Below are 23243 nucleotides of genomic sequence, written 5' to 3'. Positions count from 1 at the left end.
TGCATGCAAATACATATACATATTGATTTTCAAATAGATACAAATGCTGCATATTTTACCAAGCGAGTGAGATACAAATAGTCTACGTGGTGTTACTTTGGTATGCAAAAAGAAAATAATAGAGTGAAAGATAATTTAGCAAGTAATGATGCAAGATTTGAATCTTGCCTGTTTTGACCCTGTTGTTGCTGGTATATTGATTCATGTTAAGCTTGCTTGTTCTTGTACTGGCTTTGGGTTAAAAAATGGACTACCCATGCAAAAATGAAAACGCAGAGAAAAATAGGCATTTCACTGTGTTATGGGAAAGACTAGTATAACATGATTGTGCAAGATATTTCTTAATTAATATGATTGATCAAGACATGAAGTAAAGAAGAAAATTTAGGAGTTCTGGAACCATATATTAGGACTCTCTCATTAAAACAAGAAGACTCGTTCGATTCTCATCAAGATAAACCACTTACTCTGATAGAAGCTTCCAGAGACATCTAATTTAGAGAACCAATGTTTAAGCCTGCCCAACCTTACCCAATCTAGTATTCTGATCAACTATTCCGTGTTTTGGCTTGATAATGCCTCACAATTATAGGTTATATGTGACATTGCTGCAGAACCAAATTCAGGAAATTGAAGGGGTAGGGAAGGGGTTGCATCGGAGACCCCTTACTTTTGGAGAAATGCATCAGAGACCATTTAGAAACCAGTTGATTGACACAGATTTGTGTAGGTTCACATAATCCAGATGTGATAATTTAAGCTATTGAAGTGATCCCAGATAAACCATTATTATTTTAAAAGAAAAAAAGAAATTTTGTAATATGTAAATATTTGGAGGCTCTTTTTGAAGGTTATTGTGGAAATTTGAAGAGGTTGTTGTCAACTGCTGCAGGATCAACCTCACGAGACCTTGAGATAAACTAAATCCAATGGTTTTACCTTGCAACAAGCTAGCTGACTGGTCTTTTGATTGGGCAAGATTGAAGATGCGGAAAACATAATTTTCATGTACCAAGTTAGCTTATTTGACTAAAACATTCCTTTACTTGCTAAAAAGAGCTTAAAAATTCAAGGGTGACCAAATCGGCAATATCAATTTGGCTATACGTCTAAATGCCTGCTATGACTGAAAAGCAGTATAGATTATTCATGATCGGAGGATTTACAATGATGATATCTGTGATATAAAATAAAAACATACCAAGAAAGAAACAGATTTCATCTGAAAAATGTTCATTGATTATTTATACATTACACATGTATCTTTGAAGAAAATGTATAGAAAATTTCCAAGTACTGTGGAGAAGGGAGATACAAAGAGTCATATTTGTTGGCTTTCATTCTATTTTCTTATCTCTGTTTAGAGGCCACAAAGCAGTGTAGACTCCTTAACCTTCAAAACTCGAAATGAGTCATAAGTTCTGATTATTTTTCTCTGGCTAGGGGTGGGGAGAACAGTTGGGAACATGAGTGGGACTGCAGAGAAGATGATATCCTTACCAATTGCAGTTTTAACTCTTGACAAAGAAACCAATACCAAAAGCAAACCAGCATCCCTGCAAATCTATGCTCTGTGTGGTTATGGTTTCTAAGAACATGTAAGAACATCATGGAACCCATCATGCTTGTCAGATCTAGCAACCATTGCCCCACAAAAGTGTTAGGATTTGGCCTTTTGTATCCCTCCGCTTTCCATCCCTACAAGAGTGTTAGGATTTGGCCTTTTTGTATGCTCTGTGCAGCTATACTCGACCCCATTCTTGAGAATGAATTTGGCCTTTTTGTATCCCTCCATTTCCATCCCTATACAGAGTGTAGGATTTGGCCTTTTTGTATGCTCTGTGCAGCTATAATTGACCCCATTCTTGAGAATGATGCACCTTAGTGATGAACATGTTTAGGGTAGAATCCACCATAGAGTCTTCTCTTCAATGATATATCTGAGCAAAGACCTCTCAGGTTTTTGAATAGTGACCATTGTGTGTTACCGTTGGTGCTTTAAGATTTGTGCTTGGAGTCTTTTTCATTTGATCACCAGCGACTGGCATGGTTGTAGCGGTTGGCAGCATCGGAGGGGATGGTGAGCAGCCTCGAATACCATCTGGGAGTCTCGCGGGAGGGGGGGAGGGGTTGTGGGGATCAGTCGGATTCGGGTTGGAAGCGGGCGATGCAAGGGTGCACTATTTGAGTTTTGCTAGAACCTTCACCGGAGAAGATAGAGGAACTCGTTAGGTGATTTCCGAAGGTGGTTGAGCTCCCGGAGAAGAAGGTTAGGATGGATACAGAGGGGTGGGCAACCTCAGCGGTGGTGGCAAAGAGTCTCAGCTGGAAAGTGGCAGTGGTTCGGAAGTTTCGGCAGTGAGTGGACCTCAAGGGAGAGGTGGCGGGCTACAGTTTATAGCAGGGCCACCTCCTGTTCCGGTTTACAGAGATCGGGGAGAGAGACTTGATTCTTGGCTGGTCTTGGATGGTCGCCAGTCGAGCACTGGTGGTGGAGCCCTGGCATCCGCATTTTTTTCCATTGGGGGGACAATTCACTCCGCCTTGGTTTGGGTCCAACCGTTGTGACTCCCGGTGGAGCTCTGGAGGGATGTGGCGATTCGAAACATTCTCAATCTGACCGGCAAGCTAACGTCAGTGAATGATTGCACAGTGAAGCGGAGATGGTAGAGATTTGTGTCCGGCTTGATCTCTCCCAACCGTTGAGGTCGGGGGTGTTGATCAGTGGATCGGAGGGCTCCTTATGGTAGAGATTTGTGTACGAGAACCTTAGCAGCATTTGTCTTTGGTGCGACCATTTCCATTCTACAGTGGCATAGTCGACAGGTGGGGAAGAGGGGAGTTCGACGGTTGATCTCCGCTCGAAGAATGTGGTTCGAGTCGGAGGAGAAGAGGTGGAGATGGGTGGTGGGCCATGCATGAGGCCTTGTCTTGTTGTCGTTAGCTATGGGCACTAGGTCGAGCTGCCCATTATACAGTCCGGTCCGGCATGAATTCACTTGCTACAATAATGGGTCCGTGCCAGGCATGACACATAAGGGGGCTGGGCTGGATTGGGGGTTTTACGGCTGTGGCCCTGGCACGGCATAGCCCATAAGGGCCTGGGCTAGCGCAACTCGTGGGTTGGGCCGTCAGCCCGGCCCCCTTAAGATGGGCCGTGCTTTGGCACGGCCTGGTTATATCCATTATGGGTTGTGCCTGGGATGGTCTGTAATGATTTTTTTTTTGAATTTAAAAAAATAATTTTTTTATAAATTTAAAAAAATTAGGGAGTAAATATAAAAAAGATGAGAAATATTGGATTTTTTTTATAAAAATAAAAAGCCACCTTGTAATGATGGGGGGTTTGACGTGGACCTCTACTGATTTATTAATAAAAATCAAAATGGTACAAGGGAGAGAGGGGGGCTAGGCTTGACTTCAAAATACAATGAGCGAGAGAGAAGAAATAGAAGTAACTCACTTCAACAATTAAAAAGTAAAAAAGCATAATTATAAGAAGTTAAGAATTAAAAATAAATGATAAAAATCTTATTGATCATTGGTAGTATTTATGTCATCATCATCGGATGTTGTATCATGTCCACCTTTATTTTGAAGTCTCTCCTCGATATCCAACCAATCTTTAAAGAAGAGGAGCATCTCAATTGTGCCTTCGATCATTTTACTTCTCTTTTCATCAAGAATACGTCGACCTGTATTAAAAGTAGATTTTGATGCTATTGTAGATATCGAAATAGCTAAGATATCGCATACAATGACAGATATAATAGGATATTGATTTTTAATATTTTTCTATCAGGTAATGCATCAAGACTCTATTTGATTTTCATGATATGCAGATCAAAGATCATTTCATAAATAAAATTTAAGTTCACTACTTAAAGATGAAGATGTAGATGAACTTGAAGCATGTGCATGTCTTCTATGCACAATGAATGAGAAAATAGATGATGAACGAGAACTACTATTGAATCTTTATGAAGATGATGTGGGCAATCTAGATCCATGAATCTTTTCATCATAAAAAGCATAAATATCATAAAGAAGTTAGATTACCTCAGCTTTAGCGGGTTTGGGATCTTGAAGCATGTTTTCATTATATGCATCAAGTAAAATTCGCACCCCACTCAATTTGACATGTGGATCAAATACAGATCCGTAATAGCTCCAAACAGGCCATGTCTAGCATGGCTTGTAACGGTTACTTTTTTTAAAAAAATAAAAAAAGTATGTTAAGCCCATCAGGCTCGTGGGCCTACAGGCCAATGGATCATGCCCGGCACGGCTCATCACCCTGGGCCTAGGGCTGTGCCAGGCCTGGGGTTTTGCTTAAACGGGCCGTGCCAGGCATGATCCATTTACTACATCGGCCGTGCCTGGCACGGCCCGTTAAATCTATAGCTCGGTGGGCCTGGGCTATGCCATGCTAGGTATGGCCCATTGCCCATCTCTGGTTACCATCCAGCACTGGCTGCCCGGACTGGAGATGATGGAAGGTCTGGGGAAGAAAGGGGCCGAGTCAACTCGGGCCCTTGGGTTGGATCCTAGATCGAGCTGACCTAGGATGGCTTGGATCGAGTCAACCCACTTGCTAGATCCGACGATTGGATCAAACCAACCAAGATCGCATGGTGGTGATCATCCCTCTGACCTAGGCTCGAATCAATGGTCGGATCGGAGGTGGAGGGCAGCATGGAAATCTATATGGAGGATGGCACAATGATTGGCGCGGGCTCAAGCTCGAACATCGTTTGGCCTATCAATAGGTTTGGCCTATTGGCATCGGGCCGTGATGCAGGGGAAAGCCTGTGCATGTGCGTTGGGCCATTTAGGCTATGGGTCGATGCGGTGGATGCGATGGGGGTGGGCTCAGGCCAGCCCAAGCACACCCGGTCTAGTGAATTTGATGCCAGTCGAGTGCTTGTGAAGCCTAGTGGATGGAAAAAGGGGCCTAATTGATCCAGAAAGGATCCTACAAAGCTGAATAGGGCCAAGGGCAAGACCCCTATTAGATGTATATCCTAGAATCCAATTGTTCACTATCATATTTTTTATTCTATGACATAAATTTATACTTAAACTATTGATTTGTTCAATGAAAGATATTTTTTTTTTTCATTCAAGTGTTATGTGTCTTTGAATTATCTTTGGAATTGATGTTATGATACATATTCTCAACTGTTGAGAATTAGATGTATGTATAATCGATTTCTAAATTACTTTCGATCATAGAATAGTCATGGGGACGGTGATCAATCTAGATAGATCGGTGCATGATTTATTTTCTTTGGGATGGATGAGTCTCTAGTTTACAGTGTAAAAATACTGAGCGGCAAGTATGGATAGTTATTAGAGTACAACTAATACTGAGCTTGACCATACGAGAGATCACATTGATTTTTATTCAATCGTTAGTGATTATCTCGATGCTGTAGTTGTATGGCTGATTTTTTGATTTGCGGTGTCATAGTTGCTCGTAGTAAAGCTACTGTTGTTTGACTACACATAAGTATTGATTCGATTATGAGTCTTTGTAGTGAATGTTGGCTGCAGTTGGTTGAGCTGTGGGAGCAAAATATACATCTAGATAGGATCTATCGATCTTGATAGAAAGGAGTAGTCCTATGAGATTTGAGAAGCTGAGTCCACAAGTCCAGAACCATAGCAGTATGATTAATGGAAAAGAATTTCTATTTTGAATCACTATTGGACTTGAGCTGATCGGATATGTTATATGACTGATGATGAAGTTTGATGATTTATCTATAATCTGTTATTTAGTCGAGACTCATGATAGAGGGACTGTATCACATATTAACTACATTTAGAGATTCTTCTTTAGTTCTACTGGGTTGTCACTACATATTGCTAGATGTCGCTGATGGATTATGAGAGCTCAATATGATCGTTTTAGATCAATAATCCTTGTCGAGCTAGAGTGAAATTGTTCTGACCCACTGAAAGAGGTTTCAGTGATATCTATGATAGAGATTATGGTATGTCTCACTATCACTCAGAATTGAATCTATGGGATCATACATCAAAAGGAGAAGATCTAGATTGATTAAAATTAGGCTTATAAAGCATCGATTTGTATGGATTTAGAGTGAGTTCATGTTAACCTTGCTAGCACCTGGGTGAATCCAATTCTTTTTATAGTTAGTTTGTTTATATGATAAGCATTAGCCAATTTCTATACTTGATTTGAACTTAATTGAATTTGATTCAATGGGCTCCAATAGTTGGATGCTCAATTTATGGTTTGAATTAAATCAAGAAAGAGTTTCTTGATTTTCTTGATTGAAAATTCATCTTGATTTGATCAAGAACTCTTGAATTAAATTTATGAAACATTGTGGGCTGATTAGAGTATGTTTAATTGGGCTCATATGATGGGACGCCCAAGCCCAATGTGGGCGTGGGTCTAGGCTAGGTGGCACCCCTTTGATTTGGTCTAAGAGGCTTTAAGCTAAGATTTATAATATGATTAGAAGAAAGGATCTTAATTTGATTAGGATTTTCTTATGTTGTCTATTTAAAGGATCCTAGCTCTACCTCTTAAATTAATCTTATAATTCCCTTCGTTGCCACCACCCTCACTGTGCCCAACGCCCCCTCTTCTCTCTTTCTGTAGCCCACATCCTCTCTCTTGGATCTTGGAGAGAGATAGGCGGCAGCATCTTGTTGGTGTTAAGGGTTGGTGCCACAAAGTTATTGGAGTTCTTCTTCCTCTGAAGTTTATTGAGACGTTGTTACAACTACTTTTTGATTAGTTCTTGGTTAGTTTTGGAATCAAGAAGGATTTTTGGTTTCTTTAAGAATCAAGAAAAAAAGATCAAATAAGGGTCAGTTCATTCAAGAATTAAGAAAAAGAGATCAAGGGTTGATCCCTATCCGACTTGGTTCAAGCCTATTCAGACTTTGAGTTCCAGTGAATTATTTCAAGAGGAGCCAATCCAGATCGATCCTGTGAATATTCATAGAGGTATGACACTTATGCTGCTGATTCAGAACCTGCTCAACCTCAGATCCAGAGATTGAATTGGATTCAACCCTAGTTACAGGCTTGATGCAAAGGAAAGCAATTCAGGTATGCAACTTGATCACAAGCTTTTATTTTTTTTACTAAAATCAGTTTATGTTAATTTCAGCATATGAAGTAGATCCATAGGTACTTTCATATGATGAATGCATGCATAGATTAAAATTATTTTAATATAATTTTTCACTATATTTTGGATTTAAAATTTTTTTGAAATCTACATGTACTAGTACCTGTAGTGATCCAACAGTGATATTAGAGCCACATGTTTATATGTATGAAAGTATCATAAAAATTTTGAAACTTATTTTTAAAATTTTGATTTTGGTTCATACATGCGATGTATGTATTTATGTTCAGATCTGAAAAGTGTTTTAGTTCTGATTTTTAATCATATATGTGATATATGAAAGCATGCGTAGGTTAGAAATTAAATTTTTGCAATCTAAATTTTTCGTATATACGATATATGATAGTATATTTAGATCTAAAATTGATTTCTGAAAAATCTAAAATTTTTTATATATATGATATATGATTGCATGCATGTTCTGAAAATATTTTAAGAACAAAAAACTTACTTTTTATGCAATAAATTTAGATCTGAAAATTATTTTTATAATCTAAAATTAGTGTGTATATGAATCATTGGGCATGGGTAGTTTTTACATTAGGTCATGTTATTAGATTGCATCTTAAGTTATGATAAAATCATATTAGATCGAAATTGATGTAACTATTGATCAAATCGAGTTAAGTATTGATTTGGGTTAAATCAATAGAGCTTATGATTCTACAAGTATTGTAGATTGAGTTGATTAAACCCCATATGTATAATCAAGTCAACCTAAGGATCTAATTTGGCTTTATGGTTCGAACCCAATTCACCTAAGTTGACTAATTGAAATCAATAAATCATTTGGTGTCTAAGGCAAGTTTCAATCAGTAATTTTTAATTGAGAGGCTACTCACTTAGACAATTTTACCTATGACAAGTTAATGGCATACTCTCCTGTCGATCTCACTTATCTGGCCAATTGGATTATTGGATTCATTAGTTGCTAAGTCATTTTAGTTTAGCCCGTGCCAGTTAGATCGGTCATGTGATGATTAATTAGATGAGATCTAAGCTAAACCTCTTCAATCAATATTAAGCCTTAAGATCTTCCACCGTTGTAGAAGTATGGGCGTGCTACTGGTGTTGACTGTTCTCAACTGGTTATAGTGGTTTAGTTGCATCGAAAATATGCAACCACTCTACTAGCAAAGAGTTGCTCTAGGGTGAAGATGGGGTTGGATCTAATATATGTTATCTGAGGGATTCAATGATCGCTTCACACCTACTTGTGAACGGTGGGTCTGGCTTAACTAAAGAGTGGGGCAATATGTGTTATCTGAGCTCACATGACTTAGAGACAAACTCATTACAATATACTTAGAGAAGTATCTAGATAAAGAGTTGCTTATGCATTGGTATGCGTGTCATCAATAACTATTAGATGAGGTACACGGTATCGGTGGGACCGTAGCATCCACTAAAAATTTTGCATTGGTCGTATCGGATTTTCATTTTTTATCCGAAAAGTATCGAAATCTGAAAAAAATAGTGGGAGTCTATTTGCATTTAAAAATTTCTAAAGCAATTATAAATGTAGGTACAAATGTCTAACTAGAATCTCTACTCTCGTAAATTAATAATGTCAGCCTCTAATCTTTTAGTTCGTATTCTTGAAACCAACCAACTGACGGGTACAAATTTTAAAAATTAGCTTAGAAACCTCAGGATAGTCCTGACATCCAAGAAGATTGGGTATGTACTTGACCAGGATGTCGCAGCTTTACCAGCCCGTCTTACGGTAGAGCAAAGAGCTGCTTTGGATAAGTGGACGGAGGATGACCTTAGGATAAATTGCTATGCATTGGCTTCCATATCAAACAAGTTGCAAAGCCAGTATGAGCATATGCCACTATCCATGCCATGATCACTCACCTATAAGAGTTGTACGGTGAGCAGAGCCAGATGCACACTTCAAATTGTCTTAGTGATTATTCAATATAAAGATACGCAAGGCACAGTTGGTCTACAATCATTGTATGACAATGATCAAGGACCTTGAGGAGCTTGAGAAGCTCGGGTTTACTATACAAAAGGTGCTGAAGGTGGATTTGATCTTTCAATCTCTTACTAGTTCGTATGGGCAGTTTATCATAAACTACCATATGAATAAATTGGACTACAACTTATCCGAGTTGGTCAACATGTTGGTCACTACTGAGGGTACCTTAAAAAGTTCAAGGGACTCTGTTCTTGCTATTGAGCAGGCATCTTTCAAGAGAAGGTCTTAAGGGAAGAAAAAGAATAAGTCTGCGAAGAAGCAGAAGAAGGAGAGCAAACCTAAGAGGGACGCTTCGAAGAAGGCTATAGAGAAGAAAAAGTATTTCCATTGTAACTCTAATGGCTATTGAAGGAGAAATTATCCATCTTACCTAGAGGGCCTAAAGAAGAAAAAGGATGAACAACCTTCTGAAGGTATGCTCGTAATAAAATCTAATTTAATAATTTTTTTTTACTTTTAATTGGGTATTGGACTCTGATTCTAGTGCTCATATATGTATTTCAATGCAGGATCTCATAGGAAGTAAGAAGTTGAGGCAAGATGATATGATCCTTCGGATCGGCAATAGAGCAAAAATTACTGCAGAAGTCGTTGGAATCTATCCTTTTTGATTACCATCAGGTTTTAGATAAAATTTAAAAGACTGTTATTTTATTCTTGTAGCTAGTCGAAATTTGATTTCGATCTCTGTACTAGCACAGGATAGATTTATTTTTTAATTTAATAAAAAATTTTATTCTATTTATTTATAAAATAAATTGGTTGCATCTGATCTTTTGATTGACAGTCTTTATCACTTGCATGTTGATACTAATGTGAACCGAAATGAGTAAGTAGTAAGTGTCATAGGCCAAAAGAGATCCAGAGATGTGTTTAACCATAAGTATTTGTGGCATCATAGATTTGGCTATATTGGAGAGGACAGGATAAACAGACTGAAAAAAGATGGGATCTTTGACTTGGTTAAATCTGAGTCAATTCCGACCTATGAATCATGCCTTCGAGAAAAAATGACTAGGTTATTCTTTGTGGGACAAGAGGAAAGGACCACTGAGCTACTAGCCCTGTTATACACCGATGTGTGTGGCCCATTTAATGTGCAGATCAGGGATGGTTATAGCTACTTTATTATCTTTACTGATGATTTATCATGATATGGGTATGTATTTCTTATGAAGCACAAGTCTGATGCCTTTGAAAGATTCAGAGAATTCAGACATGAGGTCGAGAAGCAAATAGATAAATCCATCAAAGTCCTACGATCTGATCGAGGAGAAAAATACCTAAGTACTGAATTTTTAGAATATCTTAAGAAAAACAGCATAGTCTCTCAATGGACCCCTCCCGGTATGTCTCAACTCAATGAGGTATTTGAAAGGAGAAAAAAGATCCTATTTGATATGGTTCGATCCATGATGAGCTTTATTGATTTATACTTGTTTCTTTGGAGATATGTCTTACTTACCATGATGCATATTCTAAATAAAGTTCCTTCTAAATCTGTTCCTACTACATCATATGAGATATGGCACGGTAAAAAGTCAAGTCTGAGTTACCTTCAGACTTGGGGATGTCCAGCCTATGTCAAGAGATAGAAATCTGATAAGTTAGAGGATAGATCTGTTATAGCTCACTTTATAGGATATTTTAAAGAATCTATGGGGTACTACTTTTACTTTTCACATGATTATAATATAATTATGAGTCGCAATACTATATTTCTAGAAAAATAGTTTATCTAGGATGGTGGCAGTGGAAGGTTAATTAAGCTCGACGAGAATATTTTCGAAGAGCAACGAGCTATAGATCCTCAGGAACCCATCCATGACGAGTCTGTAGTTAATGTTGCATCTCTACTTTATAGATTAAGTAGAATCTCCTATCTTCCTGAAAGATACATGGATATGCTGAAAAAGGATGTAAAAGAAGTGTTCCTTGTGAGAGATGGGAGTCATGGTAATGATCCTAATACCTTTGATGAGGCGATGTCTGACATCAATTTTGAGAAATGGTTAGATACAATAAAATCAGAAATTGACTCAATGCACTCGAACCAGGTATGGACCTTAATGAATCCATTTGAGGAAATTATTTTCATTAGATGTAAATGGATCTATCAAAAGAAAATAGATACCAATGGTAAGATAGAGACCTATAAAGTAAGGCTGGTGGCGAAGGGTTATAGTCAATGTGAAGGTATTGACTATCATGACACTTTTTCATCTGTAGCCATGTTGAAATTCATCCGCACATTGTTGGTTGTTGCAGCTTACTATGATTATGAAATTTGGCAGATGGATGTGAAAACTACTTTTCTGAATAGATATTTTGAGAAAGATATCTATATGAAGCAACATCTGAGTTTTACATTCGGTGATAGTGATTACCGAGTATCCAAGTTGCAAATATCCATCTATGGACTAAAGCAGGCTTCTCAGAGTTAGAATCTTCATTTCGATGATGCAATCAAATCATTTAGTTTCATCAAAAACAAAGAGGAACCTTGTGTTTATAAAAGGATCATTGGGATCACACTTGTCTTCCTTGTACAGTACGTAGATGATATCCTTCTTATTGGGAATGATATTCCCATGCCGACCTTGGTTAAAATTTAGTTATCTAAGGGATTCTCCATAAAAGATCTAGGGGAAGCATGCTATATCTTTGGGATAAAGGTCTATAAAGATAGATCTAGAAAGATGTTTCACCTGTCACAAAAGCTGTACATAGAGAAAGTACTGAAATGGTTCGGCAAGAAAAATTTTGAAAGAGGTTTGCTGCCACTTGGTATGGTATTCGACTCTCCAAAATGATATGTCTTACCACTTTGGAGAAGATCAAGCACATGAGTAGGATCCCTTATGCTTTAGTGATACGGAACCTTATGTACACCATGCTATGTATTCGACCTAATATTACTTTTGCTATGAGTATCACGAGCATGTATTAATCGAATCTAGACGATGAGTACTGGATAGCTATGAAGAATATCCTTAAGTACTTAAGAAGGATTAAGAATTTATTTTTGATCTTTGGAGGAGCACTTGAATTACGCATTGAGGGTTATATAGATTCAGACTTCATGTCGGATCCTGATGATAGAAAGTCTACATCAGGATATGTGTTCATTTGTAATGGTGGTGCAGTCAGCTGAAATTATTCTAAGTAGAGCATCATCACAAATTCGACCACAGAGGCTGAGTATGTCGCTGCTTCAAATGCTGCAAAAGAAGACTTCTTGTTCGAAAAGTTTATCGTGGAACTTGATGTAATGACATCAGATGCCATATCATTGTACTGCGATAATAATGGAGCCATAGCACTTGCTAAGTAGTTCCGATCTCATCAGAAATTCAAGCACATTGAGGGACGATTTCATATCATACTCAACTATCTCGAGAAGTAATATATCGAGGTACGAAAAGTAGACTCCATGGATAATGTGGTAGACTCACTGACAAAGTAGTTGAGCTAGCCCAAAATAGAAGCTCAGTCTGAGAAGATGGAGTTTAGATTAATGGCCAGTTGATTTTAGTTCAAGTGAAAGATTGTTAGATATATATCCTAGAAGTCAATTATTGACTGACATATTTTTTATTCTATGACATAAATTTGTACTTAAACTAATGATTTGATCAATAAAGGATAAGTTTTTTTTTTCATTCAAGTGTTATCTATCTTTGAATCATCTTTGGAATTGATGTTATGATACATATTCTCAACTGTTGAGAATTAGAGGTATGTATAATCGATTCTTAAATTACTCCTAATTATAGGATAGTCTTAGAGATGGTGATCAATGCGGATAGATCGACGCATGGTTCGCTTCTTTCGGAGTAAATGAGTTTTTAGTCTATAGTATAGAGATACTGAGCGGCAAGTGCAGATAGTTATTAGAGAATAACTAGTACTGAACATGACCATACGAGAAATCATATTGATTTCTATTCAATCGTCAGTGATCATCTCGATGCTATAATTGCGTGACTGATCTTTTAATCTACAGTGTCACAGTTGCTCACAGTAAGGCTACTGTAGTTTGACTACATATAAGTATTGATTCAATTATGAATCTTTGTAGTGGATGTTGACTGCAGTTGGTTGAGCTGTGGGAGCAAGATGTACATCTAGATGGAATTTATCGATCTTGATAGAAAGGAGTAGTCTTATGAGATTTAAGAAGCTGAGTCCACACGTTTATGACCATAGAAGTGTAATTGATGAAAAAAAAAATTTATTTGGAATCACTATTGGACTTGAGCTGATCGGATCTATCATATGACTGATAATGAGATTTGATGATTTATCCATAACCTACCATCTAGTCGGGACTCACGATAGAGGGACTGTATCACACATTAACTATGCCTAAAGATTCTTCTTCGGTTCTGCTGGATTGCCACTACATATTGCTAGATGTCACTAGTGGATTGTGAGAGCTCAATAGGATCGTTTTCAATCAATGATCCTTGTCGAGCTAGATTGAAACTATTCCAACTCACTGAAAGAGATTTCAGTGATATCTATGATAAAGATCATGGTATGTCTCACTATCAATCAGAATTGAACCTATGGGGTCATGCATCAAAGGGAGAAGATCTGGATTGGTCAAAATTGGACTTATGAAGCACCAATTTGTATGCATTTAGAGAAATCCTATTGGGTTCATGTTAACCTTAGTAGCACCTAGATGAACCCAATTTCTCTTATGGTTAGTTTGTTTATATGATAAGTATTAGTCAATTCCTACACTTGATTTGAATCTAATTGAATTTGATTCAATGGGCTTCAATGATTGGATACTCAATTTATGACTTGAATTAAATCAAAAAAGAGTTTCTTGATTTTCTTGATTTTTTTGATTGAAAATTCATCTTGATTTGATCAAGAACCCTTAAATTGAATTTATGAAACTATATGGACTGATTAGAGCATGTTTAATTGGGTTCTATATAATGGGACACCCAAGCCCAATGTGGGCGTGGATCTAGGCTAGGTGGCGCCCTTTTGATTTGGTCCAAGAGGCTTTAAGCTAGGATTTCTAAAATGATTAGAAGAAGGGATCCTAATTTGATTAGGACTCTCTTATGTTGTCTATTTAAAAGATTCCAGCCCTATCTCTCAAATTAATTTTATAAATTCTTTCCTTGCCGCCACCCTCACTGTGTCCAATACCCCCTCTCTTTTCTCTCTCTAGCCCACACCCTCTCTCTCTAGGTGTCCTCTCTCTTGGATCTTGGAGAGAGGTGGGCGGCAACATCTTGTTGGTGTCAAGGGTTGGCGCCACATAGTTGTTGGAGTTCTTCTTCTTCCTCTCAAGTTTGTTGGGAGGTTATTACAACTACTTCTTGATTAGTTTTTGGTTAGTTGACAGATCAAGAAGGATTTTTGGTTTCTTCAAGAATCAAGAAAGAAAGATAAAATAAGGATTGGTTCATTCAAGAATTAAGAAAAAGAGATCAAGGGTTGATCTCTATCCAGACTTGGTTCAAACCTATTCAGGCTTTGAGTTCAAATGAGTTGTTTCAAAGAGAGCCAATCCAGATTGACCCTGTGGATATCCATAGAGGTAAGATACCTGTGCTACTGATTCAGAACCTGCTCAACCCTCAGATTCAGGGATTGAATCCAATTCAATCCCAATTACAGATTTGAGGCAAAAAGAAAGCGATTCAAGTATGCAACTTGATCACAGACATTTATTTCTTTCTATTAAAATCAGTTTATATTAATTTCAGCATATGAACTAGATCCATAGGTACTTTCATATGATGAATGCATGCTTAGATTAAAATCATTTTAATCTGATTTTTCACTGTATTTTAGATTTAAAAAATTTTTAAATTCTATATGCACTAGCACCTATAGAAATCTAACAGCCTCAGCCAGCCTGGAGGCTCAGATGGACTTATCAGCTATCTCAGGAGGCCCGGGATCTTCATTTTCTCTGTCGGGATCCTAGAGGAAGGGGAAATGGCTACACTTCAGACAAATACAGTGATGGCTGACCTTGATGCCCCAGCGGTGTTGGGCATGCTGAGTGGGGGTTGGCACCCATGATGGAGGGCGACCTGGTGCATATGGATCCCTTGTTGGAAGGCCTGGTCATGGATCACGGAGGGGCAGTGGTCCGGCTAAGACAGGCCATCTAGGGAGAGGAGGGGAGTCCATCATCAATGGACTTGATGGCAGTAGAGATGGAGGCTGACATTCAGGGAGAGGGGGGTATCGATGTGAATCTCCTTCCCCATCAGTTATCCTAATGAGGCTGCTGATCTAGAATACTCGTGGGACGAGTAAGCCCTCATTTTGGATGATGTTTGGTAGACTCATTCAAGAGAGGTGGACCTGAGCACAGCTAATTGCCCTCCTGATTGCACGATATGTGTCACCACTTGAAAGGTCTCAGAGACCATACCTCCCAAGGAGTGGAGCCCCAATCATCCCCTCCTATAGAATGTCAGTTCTGGAAAATGTCAGTATTCAAAGTCATGCATCTCGAGGCTCCCAGATTGGATAGCCCTTCACCTTGCGATTCACGAAGCAGACCACCTTCAACGGCCAGTGGGATGCAATACGAGGCCAATCCATGCCCGACACATGGCAAGTCGGCCTAGGGCTCCCGAAAACTCCATCGTGAATGCTCTAGGAAAGGGGTCGGATCGACAATCAGCAACCGGCTACTCTCTTTGTCCAAAGTAGGGAAGCCGCTCCCAACTCGAAAGTGGGGGGCAACTGTTATAGAGACCGTCTGATTTTTGGACCCCATCTCCTTTTCCTTAGGTTGTGGTCAGTCACCCATGTTCAAGCTGGATAGAACCATGCTAGGGTTCCAGGGGAGGGCCCAGGTGCTCGGGACCAAACGGCGTAGCGGAGTCAATCGACGCCTAACCCCATTTCGGTCCAATGCCGACCCTAAGGTCAGAGCTGACCGATAAGCAAGGAGTGATGCCTCACGTGTCGTGCAGACACTGGTGTATCTAGGGTTGGGTTTGGGGTAAGGTCTCAACCCCACCCTACCCTCGAGTCTCCAACCCGCTTGGCCATATGCATGATCCCTGAGATACAATGCCAACTTTTCAGATATGGATGCAGTCTGCAACTGACAACCATGATTAATCAACTCAACCTGCGAGTGCTACCATCCGTCAAAGCCCACAACTAACAATCCTGAGCACAAGGTAGTGTGCGACATAACAACCTATCAAATCATTGCACCGCAGGCTCAAGCGACATCTAGCAACTCGTCAGATCGTGATCTAATAGGCCCCTAATGGCCTACATAACTCCAGTGCATCAGTCTATGACTCTACCTCTAAATAAAGAGATAAAAATGAAAACCTTCAGGTAAGGCCAAGAGGAGGCAAGTCCAACAAAGGATCCAGAACTCTCCTTCCATTCCTTATCTTTTTTTTCCTTCATCTATTTTCTAGGTTCCGACTGACTTAACCATTGGAGGGTCCTTCACTAGACATACTCTAGCAAGCAAACTTTTCTTGCAGGTCTAACCACCCAGAGGGCGGCCTCCACCCATCGAAACACTTGGCCAATCACTCGATGCGGCACCAAAGCTGAGCAGCAACAAAAATAATTAAATTTTTTATTAAAAATTTGAATCTTTTTGAAAAAAAAAATTTCCAACAACTAGTCCCTCGTAAGTCGTGTCATTCTTGTACTGGTTTATTCTTCACCTTAAAATAATAGAAAATCAGTACAAAACTTGACCGGCATTGTGCAGAGATTACCGTGCAGCCGTCTTCTTGGTCACTCCATGAGTTTATGGTTAATACACATAACCAATTGGCTAGACTACTCACGCCATAGGCATAAACTACTGAACCAACAGGCAGACAACCATATTTGTAAATAGGAAATTCTTTGTACACCACCTGCAGTACAGAAAATTCGACGTGGAGCACACCGCTTCATTCTATTGGATCATATAACTATCATTTTTTAACGTATATTTAATGTCTATTTAATGTCCGCAGTTTTACTTTTTCGTTTGAAATTTTGAATGTCGAAAATATCTCTTTTCTTTCAAAAAAAAATTATGACATCCTGTGCAGATATTTTAGTTTTCTGTATAAAATATTATAATTTTTTCATAGAATATCATAAAGAAAAAAAGATATTTTTATCATTAAAAAATTATAGAATATTTTCATCATAATATCTATATAGGATGTCATAATTTTTTCAAAAGAGAAAGGATATTTTCATCCTTTAAAATTTTAAACGAAAAAGTAAAATTATAGATATTAAATACATCTTGAAAAGTGATGGCTACGTAGCCCAATAGAATGAAGCGGTGTACTCGACGAAAAATTTTTTGCACTGCAGGGAGTGTACAAAGAATTTCTCATTTGTAAATAAAAAAGGTTTGGCAGATCCTATTGCAGGTTAGTTCAGCCACGTTAAACTTTGACCCAAAAAAAAAAATCCAAAGAATTACTGTGCAGCCACGTTATACTTCGAAAAAAAAAATCCCATTAAGATGAAAAGTTGGCAGATTCCATTGCAAAAATACATCAACAAGCCGTGTCCAACTAGCTAAAGCTTGGGTCGCTTGGGAGCTGTGTTATCGTAACATTGGTGTCTTTTTTCTTTGGGTCATCAATATTGGTTTTAGCAAATGATTTAGAGGGGAATTTTTTTTTGCTTTCGTAACTGCTTTTTCGTTCGTACATGGTCATTGATTGCAAAGCATACAATAAGCTCTCTTCATGAATTGGTTGCAACGAAAAGCCCCTCTTTTGCAAACTGATTAATAGGTCCCTTTTCCATAAATTCCCCAATGGAATCCAAATTAATTTTCAATGTCATAAGATGCGACCAATGGTTTAAATCTCGATGCATCTTGGCTTGCTCCTGGGACAGTATGGTAGCGAGATGGTACTGAACAAGGATTGGTAGAAATAGCAATAACAAGAATAAAAAGAATAAAAATATTTACCTTCTGATCTGATGCTCGGTGCAATAACAATGGCATCAAGGAGTGTAAGTAGCTCAGTAGCTGGATGCTCTCAATGACCGAGCAATTGCAACTATTCAATTGCGAAAGTTCATTTGGAATTGTATTGCAGAGATTCTAGAGTAAGATATAGATTTGCCAATATATAAAAGGCCTTTAAATGCAATTACAGGTAACAAAAAGGCTTACATGCAAAAAAGAGGAGGAAAAAAAAAAAGCGTCACTCTCACAGAAAGAGCGCCATCCTCCATCTGGGCCATCTCACGGTGATCTTTTTTTAATGCTTCTAATAGGTATTCATAGAATTGCCAGTTCAAAAGGCATGCTATGCCTGTTGAAACTCCATTCTCAATACCCATCCAAAGCATGCAACAATGGTAAGCACGATACATATTACCAGTCCCCAGAGAAAAGTATGACAAAGTACATACAATTTTGAACGACGACATCCAAGCAAAGGATAGCAGATGGTTGAAATAATTGAGTGTAGGTAACTGTACAGAATGATCAGAAGTAGACTTGAATAAAATTTATAAAAGGACCAGCTAAAACTGGGGAAAAGGTAAAAAAATTACGCCAATATGACACAAGGGGAAGAAAAGAAGACTAACAGCTTGCTTGATAGAAGGTTGTGACAACATCTCTTCAAAGACTCTTGATGCTTCACATCTGATGCTCCACCAAGCATTAAGCAAGTCATAAAGTACCCAACCATCTCTCAATTGCTAACAAGCTTTACAAAATCCTCTTCTAGGCACATTTAGATGAAGTTTACTCGGGTCAAGCAAAGGACTTCTTGGTTCTCTTCTTTTGTGCCCATGCTGGCCCATATATTAGCAAGTTTGTCCTGCCAAATCGCCTATCAGCTATCTGCAGTGTATTTATTCATCAGGTGAGTTAACATTAACAGTGCAATAGCACAAGAGGCCTTTGAAAATCTTCCAACCAAAAACTTGAGTAGCATGCAAAGTTTAAGAAAAAATCTGCAATGGCGAGCAGAGCATGTAATGGCAAGAAAAACCAATAAAAATGTTATGCATAATCCCATGCTATTTTTGTGGCGGCAAAAGAAAAACCCCTTCACATGTTTTCATGCATTTTAAATTGTATTCTGTAGCCAATCTCTTAACAGGATAAGACTTGATGATTTTTCTTGAGCTGTTGTGATCTCAATGATATTTTCTCAAAATACCACCCACATATTTACCTCAAAAAACAATACAATGCAATGGTAGATTTTTCCTATTAGTTTATTGTTGGTGCAAAAATTCACTTGCGCCGGAGAAGCTGGAGTCTAAGGAGTCGCGGTCGCCGCCGGACCTGCAAAAGAAGTCTAAACCGGAGGTGGGATCGCTCCGGCAAGACCCTCCGACGCTCAAGTCAGTTCTCTGCCTCAACAAGAATGGAGTGCTCGAACGAAAATTTTAACAGTTTCTAGGTAAAAACGAGAGCTTATGGAATAACGTATCTGGAGTTTCCCTTTTATAGGCGAAAGGGGGTAACAAATTGACAGTGACGTCTGAAACCGCTTGGTCGTCGGCCGCCCAAAACCAGAAGAAATTTATTGCGGAGGGTAGTGGAGCGGGATCGTGGCTATCGCCGTGGCTCGCCACGTGGAATCAGTTACGGGGAGTGGAGCGACGTCCGCTGCCGTGACTCATCGGGAAGTGGTGGAATCTCACAGAATCCGCCGCAGGGAGTGGAGCAGAGTCGTGGTCGTTAATACGGCCTGTCAGGGAGTAATGGGGCTACGCAGGGTCCGCCGCAGGGGGTGGAGCAGAGTCGTGGCCGTTAATACGGCCTGTCAGGGAGTAATGGGGCTACGCAGGGTCCGCCGCAGGGGGTGGAGCAGAGTTGTGGCCGTTACTGCAGCGCGTCAGGGGGCGAAGGTCTGCCGGCTGAAGTCCGGCTGGGGTGTCTGGCGGAGAGAGGTAGTTAGCCATCTGTCCAAGAGGAGCTCGGAATCCAGCTTTCGCAGGAGTTCGGATGGAGTCCTCCTTCAGTCACAGCCGGAGGCGGAACTCGGCTCCCGTAGGAGTCCAGGCGGAGCTTACCAGCAGTTGCAGTTGGCGACGGAGCCCGGGTCCGGTGGGAGCTTACTAGCAGTTGCAGTTGGCGACGGAGCTTACTAGCAGTTGAAGTTGGTGACGGAGCCCGGCTCCCGTAGGAGTCCGGGCGGAGTCCTCCTTGCGGTTGGAGTCGTGGACGGAGCCCGGCTCCCGTAGGAGTCCGGACGGAGTCTTCCTTGCGGTTGAAGTCAGGTGCGAAGTCCGGCTCCCGTAGGAGTCCGGACGGAGTCTTCCTGCAATTAAAGTCAGGTGCGAAGTCCGGCTCCCGTAGGAGTCCGGACGGAGCTTACCAGCAGTTGAAGTTGGTGACGGAGTCCGGCTCCCGTAGGAGTCCGGACGGAGTCCTCCTTGCGGTTGGAGTCGTGGACGGAGCCCGGACTCCCGTAGGAGTCCGGGCAGAGTCTTCCTTGTGGTTGAAGTCGTGGATGGAGCCCGGCTCCCGTAGGAGTCCGGGCGGAGTCCTCCTTGCGGTTGGAGTCGTGGACGGAACCCGGCTCCCGTAGGAGTCCGGGCGGAGTCTTCCTTGCGGTTGGAGTCGTGGATGGAGCCCGGCTCCCGTAGGAGTCCGGACGGAATCCTCCTTGCGGTTGGAGTCGTGGACGGGGCCCGGCTCCCGTAGGAGTCCGGGCGGAGTTTTCCTTGCGGTTGGAGTCGTGGACGGGGCCCGGCTCTCGTAGGAGCCCGGGCGGAGTCTTCCTTGCGGTTGAAGTCGTGGATGGAGTCCAGCTCCCGTAGGAGTCCGGGCGGAGCCCTCCTTGCGGTTGGAGTCGTGGACGAAGCCCGGCTCCCGTAGGAGTCCGGGCGGAGTCCTCCTTGCGGTTGAAGTCGTGGACGGAGCCCGGCTCCAGTAGGAGTCCGGGAGGAGTCTTCCTTGCGGTTGAAGTCGTGGATGGAGCCCGGCTCCCGTAGGAGTCCGGGCGGAGTCTTCCTTGCGGTTGAAGTCGTGGACGGAGCCCGACTCCCGTAGGAGTCCGGACGGAGTCTTTCTTGCGGTTGAAGTCGTGGATGGGGCCCGGCTCCCGTAAGAGTCCGGACGGAGTCTTCCTTGCGGTTGGAGTCGTGGATGGAGCCCGACTCCCGTAGGAGTCCGGACGGAGTCCTCCTTGCGGTTGGAGTCGTGGACGGGGCCCGGCTCCCGTAGGAGTCCGAGCGGAGTCTTCCTTGCGGTTGAAGTCAGGTGCGAAGTCCGGCTCCCGTAGGAGTCCGAACGGAGCTTACCGACAGTCGAAGTTGGTGACGGAGCCTGCGAGGGTCAATCCCGTTGAGAACTTCGGCCGTGGGTGTTTTATATCCAACATTTATAATTCTAGATATTATTGGATGCTTAAAAATTTTGCTACAGTTCCTTTTAAATAAAATAACCACTAACATTCCTTAGCTGCCGATAATACCGTTAAAGTTTTTCTGGTGGGAACAATTGTGATGTTTTCTGCTGCATGCCAAGCACTCTCAAGGCTGACATACTGACTAATCATGTTCAGATATGATTTTCTTGTGCTCCTTCAAAAGGTACTAGATCTGCAAACTAGGGATTGATATTTAAAACTTGGCCTATCAAACCAAAGAGTACATGTTCCTCAGTTTGATTCATAAGCTCATGCCATGAACCTGTTGCTTGCACTCAAAGGAACTCAAGGATGAATGCGGCAAGGAAGAGAATGTCAATGACCATTTAGCTATGATGTCCAGAATGTGGTGATGAATAAACAGTTTCTGCAAGGACAGCAAAAAAATGAGTACATGTGTGTATGTCTTTGTGTGTGAGGGGAGATTATAGAAGATTGGAGTTTTTATCCGATCAAGGGGAAGACAGAATTCCTTCAACATGCTAAACTCAAGTCTCTCAAAAATTATGAAAAAAAAAAAAAAGAAGAAAGTAGGACTTACACTCTTTTTTTATTGATCAAATGATAATCCTAAAATTGAGGTACACAAATTCTATTTATAATGATGAGATCTGTCCTTGCACAATTCTAATTAGATTCTTCTCTCAGTCAATATAGGACTAGCTTTTCAAAAATAGACATAACTAGTAAAACTAAATATTAAAAAAAAAAACTAAAATTCTACAGGATGTAAATTTTGACTTCTATATTAACTTTGTCTTTTTGTTATTCTGCCTAATTCTTCTCGAATTGGGAGATACACCCGGTCAAAATCCTTTTCCAAAAAAAAAATGATTTAACCGACCCATTACAAGGCCCAAACAATGAAATTTGGGCTTGACTGCTAAGAGAACAACCCCCTTTAGGAGGTGGCGCCATATCATAAATTTCAAAAAGTTATCCAATTTTTTTAAAAAAAAGTATCATCTCAATCAGGTGTCATATAATCAAGTTATGGTCTTTGAAAGTTTGGCGCATAATTTGATTTCTTGATATGGTGAATCTCGTTCCTGATCTATATCTAGCCCTATCCATGGTGGCTAAAGGGATCCACATCAAGTTTAGGGATCCTCCTGAATCAAGTTTCCCTGCTATTCATGTCAAGGCAATCAAGCTTGTCTAATGGGTTGCAATAATACAATCAATGCCCTATTAGGCACTAAAGCTAGTTGTAAACTAAAATAGGATACCATAATCTCACTTAACAATATATATGAATATATAATATAGCATTAAGTACACAACAATCATTTCCCCTCCCTTTAAACCTTATTGCAAAATGAAAAAACTAAGAATTTATTCACCAAAGGTAATCTATATATTACTGCAAGTGTCAAAAGCCCCATCTCTTTTTAGTCCATTCTACTCACATGGGTTGCATCTTTCCACATCTTAAGTTAAAGTGTTCCCATGGAATAGACATACCATGTTGCTATACCCTGTGGGAATTAAAAGTATGAAAATATTTCCATTGTTTGGCTGCCTACAGCTAAGTTTCCTCCGTCCCACATGATTATAAAAAACCTATCCTACTATAATTTATTAAATATTTAATAAAAAAGGCAAAATACAATGCTTATTAGTCATATCATATAACACATTGTTTCACATTTAAGTTTAACTTACCATAATGAAAGAAAATGAAAGGTGATC

At 40.1% G+C, this 23243-nt stretch overlaps 1 protein-coding gene across 3 annotated transcripts in view; it reads right to left on the bottom strand.

The window, feature by feature from the left end:
• Positions 1 to 3574: 3574 nt before the first annotated feature.
• LOC105053467 (uncharacterized) overlaps positions 3575 to 23243 on the bottom strand; it is a 45232-nt gene continuing 25563 nt past the window's right edge. The window contains exons 9-10 of one of the 3 annotated variants that reach the window (XR_833462.4): positions 18748 to 19006; positions 18585 to 18630 (exon numbers count right to left, since the gene is read on the bottom strand). Coding sequence is in view for 2 of the 3 variants with exons in the window: in XM_010934628.3 (XP_010932930.2) it covers positions 18917 to 19006 (90 nt within the window). In the remaining variant the exon portion in view is untranslated. Of the gene's footprint in view, positions 3696 to 18584; positions 19007 to 23243 lie in introns of those variants that run through there. The other 2 variants (XM_073244756.1, XM_010934628.3) reach the window with 2 other exon arrangements.

The sequence above is a fragment of the Elaeis guineensis genome, chromosome 10 (genome assembly GCF_000442705.2).
Source record: "Elaeis guineensis isolate ETL-2024a chromosome 10, EG11, whole genome shotgun sequence".
NCBI classification, from domain to species: domain Eukaryota; kingdom Viridiplantae; phylum Streptophyta; class Magnoliopsida; order Arecales; family Arecaceae; genus Elaeis; species Elaeis guineensis.
Note: the sequence above shows the minus strand (reverse complement) of the source record. Positions and strands in the feature narration are given on the sequence as shown.